The 10,173-nt window shown below is 45.1% G+C and overlaps 1 protein-coding gene across 2 annotated transcripts in view; it reads right to left on the bottom strand.

Annotated features, from left to right (window-relative positions):
- Window positions 1-466: 466 nt before the first annotated feature.
- dspa (desmoplakin a) overlaps window positions 467-10,173 on the bottom strand; it is a 67,198-nt gene continuing 57,491 nt past the window's right edge. Inside the window, exons 19-24 of one of the 2 annotated variants that reach the window (XM_037532075.1) lie at window positions 9,736-9,898; window positions 7,839-7,922; window positions 7,521-7,628; window positions 6,959-7,057; window positions 5,761-6,258; window positions 467-4,126 (exon numbers count right to left, since the gene is read on the bottom strand). In XM_037532075.1, the coding sequence (XP_037387972.1) occupies window positions 920-4,126; window positions 5,761-6,258; window positions 6,959-7,057; window positions 7,521-7,628; window positions 7,839-7,922; window positions 9,736-9,898 (4,159 nt within the window). In that variant the 3' untranslated portion in view covers window positions 467-919. Of the gene's footprint in view, window positions 4,127-4,431; window positions 6,259-6,958; window positions 7,058-7,520; window positions 7,629-7,838; window positions 7,923-9,735; window positions 9,899-10,173 lie in introns of both variants that reach the window. The other variant, XM_037532072.1, reaches the window with a different exon arrangement.

The raw sequence follows: 10,173 nt of genomic DNA, 5'->3' as shown, positions 1-10,173 counted from the left end.
AATAAACACCGAGCACTGGTGGGACCTTTCAGAGGTCAGACTGGACACCCTAGTGTAGATAATGTTTAGAATATGGGCCTAAAGGTGAAAACACTAAGTTTGTAAATACCACTTTTCCGTGAGTTCTGTAAATGTTTCTGCTATGAACAGCTTGTGCACACACTGTGAAAAAGGCTGTATTTCACATTTTATATGAAGCGTTCCGTTTGTTTCTGATTTTAAAACTTGTGCAGTTTCATTGATTCTCCACATGAAGCTTGGATGCGTCTCTGAATACTGGACTAAATCTAGGGGTTTATGTTATAAACTGGAAGGCCAGGTGTGATGTTTCTGAACGTATACTAGTAAATAAAATGTCTGTACAGCTCACAACAGAGCAGAACCACACGTTTAATCATTCCACACGTTTTATAGGTTCTGCAGAGACAATTACATCAAACAACAATAAGAATAACAGACGGGACAGTTTGTTGGAAAAAACAAGAGGACAGACTTTATTTTCTTTGGTTAGTACAAACTATTTGCATTCTTCCAATTATTCCTTACAAAAGCATTAATTCATTTTCTCTAATTTCAGGCATTTTTATTAGCAAATCAAGTTTCAAATAACGAAGAAAAGAAGTTGATGATGTTCCTACACATATTTCTTTAGCAATAAATGGATAATATAATCAGTAGAGATAGTACCATATCTATATCGCTTAAAAGTCTACTGAAAAACAAAAACCAGCAGTTTAGAACTAAACCCTATGTAATACTCACCCAAAGAAAATGTGAATGTTGATAAGTAAACGATCATACATTTCACTTTCATATAAGATCCCAAACCCTAATTGAGTCAAAACACCTCTGGATATATATGTGGGAAATCAGTAGTCATGTTTAAGAAAGAGCGACTTACTAATGCGCATTGCGTGTGTTAAGAGATGGTTGTGGTGGTGAGGCTGTAGCTGTATGTGGAGGAGTAGTCCACACTGCCTCTGCGTGAGCCACTTCTGGATCCAGTTCTGGAGCTGCCACGAGATCCGGTGCGGGAGCCAGGTCCAGAAGAGACGTTGTAAGGGCTGCTGATGCCCTTCGTGGACATGGATGAGGCCTGGAGCATCTTCATGCCATTTTCTTCTTCCACCATGCAGTTATCCATTGCCTCCTTGTATGAGATTCTCAGCTTGGTTTTAGGACAGGTGAGGTTCTTTACATAGCTCCTTGTGTCCTGCAGCTTCTGGGCTTCTTTACCGTCTACCCAGCCTCTTCGAATGGCTTCCTCAATGTTGACTCTCTTGCCTGTCGTTGGCTCCATCAGTCCTCCTGTCAAGTACTGGAATTCCAGGAATCTCTGACCAGCCTCATATGGCAGCCACTTCTCTTTCATTGCCTCTGCAGCAGACATCTTCCTTTTGGTCTTCACATCCTCAAAGCCAAGATAAGCTTTCTGGGCTGCTTTTAGTTTGGCAGCCATGTTCTCATCAATTACACCCTGGTGTACAGCATCTTGTAGAGACAACCTCTTGCCAGTGGCAGGATTGATGATGCCTCCAGTGCAAGCCTGGGCCTCCAGGAGCCGCTGGGCAGAGATTGAGTCTACTAATCCACGGCGCTGCGCTTCAGCAATTGTGATCTTCTCCAATGTTTCAGTGTCAAAGATGGCAGCTACTGGGCTCTGGTCATCCAGTATATCAGATGGAGGTGAGAGTGTGATAGAAACGCTAGCGAGACGCTTGCGGACTGTTGGGGAAGATGGTGAAGCTTCTGTGGGGCTACTGTAGGTAGCTATGTTTTCTACACTGCTGGTGCAGATGGCAAGCTCAGAACTGTTGGATTTGGTCGTAATGAGATTAGCAAACTGGGTGAGTGTCAGGGACCCTGAGCGATACTGGTCTAAGGCACTCTTAGGAATGACGCCCCTGTCCAGGGAATCCTGAATGTCGTACTGGTTGCCTGTTTTACGGTCAACAATGACTAGTCGGGTTTTGCCATCTGAATCTGTAATAGTGATCTCCTCCCACTCACACTCTTGTTCTGAAAGATCCAGAAAAGTGTCGTAGTCGATCAGCTCTCTGTGGTAAGCCTCACGTACTGACATCTCTTTGCCCGTGTCGGGGTCTACGATCACTACTCTCCTCTTGCGAAGGGTGTTCTTCTGGGTTGTCTGCTGTTTTGCCTTCTTCTTGTCATGCAGTGGTAACAGGATAAGACCTGTCTTAGGATCTGTAATACATCTCTTTTTCAGCTGAAGATAGGTCAGGTTTTCATGAGTGTTGGGGTCAAAGAAGCCCTTCGTATCATCACCTTCATATGTCAGAATGTCATTCATCTCATGGTCAAAGTAACCTCTCTTGTAAGCCATTTCCACGTCAATGCGATGGCTCTCTATAGGATCTATGATGCCACCACTTGCAATCTGGGCCTCCAAAAGCCTGATGCCATGACCCTTTTCAATTAGCTCTTTCTCAATTGCTTGAAAGAGTGAAATGAGCTTCCCTGTATGGGGATCTTTGTATCCAGTGACGGCCCTCTCTGCAGACATCAGTTTGTCTTTAAACTCTTTACCCACTAGGCTTCTCTTCCATGCTTCTTCCACTGTCATGCATACATTGTTAACTGGATCAATCATGAATCCAGACGCAGCCTGGGCTTCCAGGAGCTCCAGTGTGGTCCCTGGACGGAGAAGGCCTTCTTTCATGGCCTGGTAGAATGGCAACACTCTATCATGGGCCTCATCATAAATGCCAGCAATGCAGCTGGAGCCACCAAGGTATGACTTAAGCCTATTCTCAATATCTTTAGTACTGAGTAGACCTTGGTTTACTTTCTCCAAATCGCTCTCGGTGATCAACTTTGATTTGACAAGCTCACTCAATGGGACCTGGCCACGAATGCCCTGGACAGTTGTTGACTTATCATTTGCACGAAGAAGTAGAAGACCTGCTGCAGGTTCTGTGATGCACTTCTTTCTCAGTTCAATGTAGGTTATCTTCTCTCCATTTGCCGGATCAATATAACAGGTTGGCTTTTTGTTCAGTGCACGGTAAAGGTCCTCATCGATCAAGCTGCGATCCAGGGCAGTATCTTTAGGCAGGAAAACACTCAGGACAGGGTCAATTATGCCTCCCACTGCTTCTTGAGCCTGAAGTAAGCGAAGTGCTGTCTCTTTGTCAAGTCGTCCTTTTTTGCATGCCTGTCCAACAGATAGGAGTTTGCCTGTAAATGGATCTTTGAAGCCTATGCAAGCTGCTTCAGCAGTGATCAGGGCATCCCTATCCTGTGTGTCAACAACACCTCTTGAACAGGCTGCATCCACTGACATTTTCTCATTAAACTTTGGATCAATTATGTGCCCTGTAGCAGCTTGGGCTTCCAGCAGCATTATGGCACTCTCTGGACTTAGCAGCTTCTTACTTCTGGCCTCTGTGAGGGGAAGCCTGTTCTGGGAGCCTTGAGCCACACCTGCAATGATCCCTGTACCTTTAAGATTGAGCTGAATATCCACTGCAACTTCTTCCACAGTTTTTTGGCCATTCAGTAGTTTATCAAGTGTAGCTTTGTCAATAATACCACAGTCGCAAAGCTGGTGAGCAGTGACCTTTCGACGAACGCCATCGAAAAGAAGCTTTGATGGGTCAATTGTTGTCACTTTCTCATCTGTCTGAGTTTGCCTAGAGTAGGCATCTGGACGTTGTCGTAGCTTCATCAGCTCCCTTTCTAAGGCCTCCCTCTTGCGGGTGAGCTCAGATACCTCGGACTCTGAGCTCTGCAGGCGAGTGCGGTATCGCTCCTCCACGCTCCTCAGCTCAGCAGTCAGTCTTGCAATCTCGCTACGCAGGGAAGCTCTGTCTCTCTCTGCCTTGTCTTTATCTGCCTCACACTGTCTAACCTGACCATCCTTTATCTCATACTGGCTTTTCCAGTAGTTGAAATCCTTGCGGATCTTGTCCATTTCGTCCTGGAGGCGCTGTTTTTGACGTAGCTCTGATTCCAGAGAGACCTTGATGCGACTCAGCTCTTCCTCATAGCGTTGCTGCTTCCCTTTGTCCATCTCCAGCAGCTTGAGCTTGGCCAGAAGACCATCTCTCTCTTGCAAGATCTCGTTATAGCGAGTCTGAGACTCATGCATCATCAGAGATGTCTGAAAAATCAAACACAAATAATATTAACATCAGAGGTAGAATAAAACATAGAAATGCTTTAACAGAAAGATATTATTCACGCCAGGATTCAAGAAGCAAAAGCACCACTATGATCAGAAAACAGCTAATCTAAGCTAGATAGAAATTAATAAAGCTGCTGGTGAATTTGATTGCAAAGCAAGTCTGGGGCAAAGCTGTGAAGCTCACACTGTTACGGAGCAAAGTGTAAATGTGATTATCTAGCCAAGCCAAAATCTGCATAATTTTGGTGTATTGGTAAATGTAATTTATCCACAAAAAATACCTCCGCATATTGCTTTTGGGTTTTGGCTATTTCCGCCTTTAAATTTTCCCTCTCTTTTGTCAGCACATTAATCTGAGCCTGGTATTCCAGCCCTCTTCTACTGGCATCCTGCAGTTGGATCTGTATGGTTGACAGTTGGCTGGTATGTTCACTTTCAGTGCTGTTCCAGCTGCTCTTCAAGTCATCCCGCTCCTGACGTACTCCTCGCAGCTCCTCCTCCAGCTTCAGACGTTCTTTGGTGAGATTCTGAGTGAGGCTCTGAAGCTTCTCAACCTCACTGGTACTATCATTTAGCAACCGGCTTTTCTCTTCAATGGTCTTGTACAGGGTCTCATTGCGTAGGTTGACCTCTCGTACACGGGCCTGCTCCTGAAGCAGCTGCTGCTGCAGTGCCTTCAGCTCAGCCGTCAGCTTGGCAAGATTCTCTGATGTTGCTTTTTGCTCCCTCAGGCTCCTGTCCAGCTCCTCCTGGACACGACGGAGGTCCTGTTCATACCTTCGGCCCGTGGCACTCTCCTCTTCCTTATGAATACGGAGAGTGTTAATGGTTGTTGTGTACTCTTTGCACGTTTGATTCACTCTCTCTAGCTCTGCCTCTATCCTCTTTCTCCTTGTGAGTTCATCCTGGGTGCTCTTCTTTTCTTTCTCCAGCTCAGCCTCTAGGCTGTCTACCATGGCTTGCAGCTCTCTGATGCGACTCTGCAGCCTAGAAGCATTCTGTTCCATCTTGCCCTTTTCACTGGTTAGCTTCTCCAGCTCAACACGTACAAGGGTTGTCTCCTGCTCAGTTAACTTCAGCTTATTGATGACATCCAAAGAGGATGTGTGCTTGGCATGCAGTTCCGCTTTGGATTGCCTGAGGTTTTGGTTCTCTACTTCTAGAGCTTTTCTCTGCCGGGTTTCATCCTCCAGGTTCTGTTTTAGCAGGGCAATCTGGCGTATCTTCTCCTGAGCACCAGCGTTGGCCTGTGCAAGTTCTTCCTTGTATCTTGCCTCAAGCTCAGTCCTTTGTCGTGTGATGGTTTGAACCTGTACATCCAGTTCCTTTCTCCTCCTGGTCTCCTCTGTAACAGATGACTTCTGCTGATGTGCGTCATTCTCTGCTCTCTGCCTGGCTTCTTCTGTCTGACTGATGGAGACTCGAAGCCTCCTGAGCTCCTCTTCGACATCCCTTTTCTCATCCAAGAGCCTCTCCAGCTGCAGCTTCAGGGCAGCAGTGTCGTCTTCCTTCTGCTGTGTGGCCTTGAGCACGCTGGTCTTGGTGATGTGGATCTCAGACTCATATGTTTGTTTTAGGCTACTGATTTCCTGGTTGTACTGGTTTCTTACCTTAGAGGTCTCAGATTCTGCTGCCCGGCGCCGAGAGGCCTCATCCTCCAGTTGCATCTTCAGTCGCTCAATCTCCCGCTCTTTGTCTTTGATGGCTTTCTCAAAATCAATCTTGGACCAGTTGAGTTCATCGAGCTCCTTCTGTCTTTTGCGGATGGCGGTTTCATACTCTGTCTGTTGGCTAGTGTAACGCTCCTCTGCGAGCCTCCGCTTGCGTTTCTCCTCATCAATGAGCAACGTGAGACGTGCCACCTGCTCATTTAGGTCTCTCAGCTGGTTCTGGGTGGTGTCAAGGTTTTCCTTAGTGGCGTGATGCCTAATGGCCTCGGTACTCTTCACCTCCTCCATAGTTATCAGCTGCTCTTTAGAGTGGGAAAGCTCCAGCTGGTAGCGGGCCAAGGTGTCCTCGAGTGACTTGTTCTTCTGGGAGCGTTCTTGGAGGTCTTCTTTTAGGCGCCTGAGCTCCTCTTCCAAAAGCTCAATTCTAGTGTTTCGCATCTGAACAAAAACAGAAGACAGAATTGGAGAGATGAGTCTACGCCGTGAAACAAAACAACAGGCATAAAAAACAGTCACTTGAAAAACAGGAAACACTCTTTGTTATGTTATGGGCAGCGGCATAACCCTCAGCCTAACCTTATACATTCCCTAGTGTAACATATGTGGGACTTGTGATCGCTCATCGTGCAGGTCAATACCTTTCACAATAGCACCCTGTCTGTGAGACTACGCTCACTTTAGTGACTCATTATTGTGACTCAGCTTAAATATCCTGAATATTCCTATTTTTAATATCCAACTTCATGCCGGGATGTGCAATCCTGAGGATGCAGGCCTGGTTCTTTTGGTCAGAATGAGGGTAAAAATGAGTTATGAATTGTGCAATTCATTTCAATGTCCCCTAATGCAACAGTGCACACAGTGAATGCACTGGATGTGCTGACTTATATATCATATTACATGACTTACCGATTCTCGGTGATTGGGATTATTTCGGCTCTGTTTATATAAGTCTACTTGCTTCTACATTCACTGTTACTCAGAGCATTTAAACCAATTTAAATGTCCAGCAGCCTCTATGAAATCCCTGTTAATGTCATGATTTTGATAAAATAATTGAATATACTGTCCACCATAAACCCATTTGTTAGTTACAGAGAGTATTTATAAGTGTCCTGTATCAGATGCTAGCCTTCACCTTTAGCTCCTCCATATTCTTCAACATCTCGCCGAGGAACTTGTAGTAATCACTGGAGCGGGTCAGCAGCTCGATGTAGCGGGACTGAAGATCAGCTGCCTGAAGAGGAAGAGAGACATGCATACGCTTTAGATACAGGATGACAAAAATATCCTGATGTCACTGAATCTTTTCCAGTTTTACAAGCACCGACTTTTGGGCCATTGATGATTTTTATATCCATATGTTGAAAGGCTCTACAAGCAAATGCCTAGCAGTATCTCTGTGTTACTGACCCTTTAATTATCTACTGTACTGATACAATTGATATGATGTCATCAAAACACCACGTTAAAATCTGTTGGTTAATTTATGTAAATATTAATATGCACTCTGATAACATGCATGCTTTTATTACAGCAAAATCCTCGTAACAGCAGGTACACTGAACATGTTCTCCTGCTTTCTGCTTCCAATCTGATAAACATGGTTTTTCATGCATGGGACTCTGCAGTGCTCTGGTGCCCCCTGGTGCCTCTGAGGTTTAAGCAGTTTAAAGTATGTGTTAATGGGATGCAAGTACCTCCTGACTGAGTTCGGTGGCTGGAGACTGCAGCATGGTTCTCTTGATGGGAATGTTCAGCAGGGTCTCCAGGCCAGCGCTGTAGGATGCCAGCTGCAGCTCATAGTCCTAAAACACGAACAGCAAACTGTAAAACTATAGAATTCACTTAAACAACAACCCAACAATGACAGAAGCAGAAGGTTCCTGTTGTCTATGATGTACTAGTGAAGAACTTTCAATAAAACTATCATCTACTCTGAATCAGCAGCTCAGTTCTGTTTACTTGTTAAACTGTTTACTGTAGACAGTGTCATTAGAGATTGGGCTAATTTTCACCTTTATGGATGCAGCACACGTGCTGGCGTCCTTCTGAACATCCTCCACCTTCTCCTTCTTCACTTTAATCTCAGAGTGCAGCGCCTGTCAAACATACCCTCAGTGAAAAGACAATAAACAACCAGCTACTACACATCAAAGATCAACCTCTGTCTAACAAAAATATTAATATTCAGGGCCATCCTGCATTAATCCATAGAGCACTGCATCAGATGCATCACCATGTTAATCTCTTAAACACTTCAGCTCCCTGTGCTTATGACGGTAGTATAGTTGTGACAGTGATCTGGCAGGGATCTGGTAGTAACATGGTTGTGACATAGTAGTTGTATAATGGAGGTGTAGTACTGGTATGGTAGTGACGTGGTATATTAGTAGGAACATGGCAGTATGGTAGTGGTATATTAGTGACATGGTAGTGATCTGTTACTGGTGTAGTGACGTGTTAGTGATCTATTACTGGTGTGGTAGTGATCCGGCAGTGATCTGGTACTGGTGTGACAGTGATCTGGTACTGGTGTGGTAGTGATCTGGTACTGGTATAGTAGTGACATGGTAGTGATCTGTTACTGATGTGGTAACAATCTGGCAGTGATCTGGTACTGGTGTAGTGACATGTTAGTGATCTGTTACTGGTGTGGTAGTGATCTGGCAGTGATCTGGTACTGGTGTGACAGTGATCTGGTACTGGTGTGGTAGTGATCTGGTACTGGTATAGTAGTGATATGTTAGTGATCTGTTACCGGTGTGGTAGTGATCTGGTACTGGTGTAGTGGCAGTGATCTGTTACTTGTGTGGTAGTGACATGTTAGTGATCTGTTACTGGCATAATAGTGATCTGGTACTGGTGTAGTGATGTGTTAGTGATCTGTTACTGGTGTGGTAGTGACATGTTAGTGATCTGATATTGGTGTGGTAGTGATGTGCCAGTAATCTGGTACTGGTGTAGTGATGTGTTAGTGATCTGTTATTGGTGTGGTAGTGATGTGCCAGTAATCTGGTACTGGTGTAGTGATGTGTTAGTGATCTGTTATTGGTGTGGTAATGATCTGGTACTGGTGTAGTGATGTGTTAGTGATCTGTTACTGGTGTGTTAGTGACCTGGTACTGGCGTAGTGACGTGTTAGTGATCTGTTACTGGTGTGTTAGTGACCTGGTACTGGCGTAGTGACATGTTAGTGATCTGATATTGGTGTGGTAGTGATGTGCCAGTAATCTGGTACTGGTGTAGTGATGTGTTAGTGATCTGATATTGGTGTGGTAGTGATGTGCCAGTAATCTCGTACTGGTGTAGTGATGTGTTAACGATCCGTTACTGGTGTGGTAGTGATCAGGCAGTGATCTGGTACTGGTGTAGTGACATGTTAGTGATCTGTTACTGGTGTGGTAGTGATCTGGTACTGGTGTAGTGGCAGTGATCTGTTACTTGTGTGGTAGTAATCTGGCAGTGATCTGATACTGGCATAACAGTGATCTGGTACTGGTGTAGTGATGTGTTAGTGATCTGTTACTGGTGTGGTAGTGACCTGGTACTGGCATAGTGACATGTTAGTGATCTGATATTGGTGTGGTAGTGATGTGCCAGTAATCTGGTACTGGTGTTGTGACGTGTTAGTGATCTGTTACTGGTGTGGTAGTGACCTGGTACTGGCATAGCGACATGTTAGTGATCTGATATTGGTGTGGTAGTGACGTGCCTGTAATCTGGTACTGGTGTAGTGATGTGTTAACGATCTGTTACTGGTGTGGTAGTGATCTGGCAGTGATTTAATATGGGTGTAGTGACATGGTAGTGGTGTAGCTGGTGAAATTGCATCAGCAGGTGTATAAACTGGTTTAACAATGTAGGTGTGTATTAAACACAGGTGCTGTGTGTGTATGTGGGATCCTGTCTGACCTTCTGCTGGTTGAGCTGGTCCATGAGGCTCTGGACACTGGTGAACTTTGCGGTCTGCAGGCCGTCCAGACGTTGGCGCGTGTTATCGATCCACTGGCTGAGCTGAGTGCTGGTTTGTTGGTAGTGCGTCAGCTGCTTCTCTTGCTTCTCAAGGTCCCACATCCTGAGAGGAACAGCCACATTCATACAGCTCAACTCACACTGCTCCGCGTTCTAGTCATCAGTCTTAAATAACCACATAGTGAACCACACAGCTCCTAAAGTAATGGCACCTGAACAGTGTACAACACATCTTTTAAAGATCAGAGCATGAACTTCATCTCCTCTGCAGACCAGGTTCTGCTCCGCTGTGTTGAACGGTATAAACCCTCACTGTGACGCGACGCACATGCAGAACGGTTTTAAACTTTCCGATAGGGAATGTAATCGGATACATAA

The sequence above is a fragment of the Pygocentrus nattereri genome, chromosome 2 (genome assembly GCF_015220715.1).
Source record: "Pygocentrus nattereri isolate fPygNat1 chromosome 2, fPygNat1.pri, whole genome shotgun sequence".
Lineage (NCBI taxonomy): Eukaryota > Metazoa > Chordata > Actinopteri > Characiformes > Serrasalmidae > Pygocentrus > Pygocentrus nattereri.
Note: the sequence above shows the minus strand (reverse complement) of the source record. Positions and strands in the feature narration are given on the sequence as shown.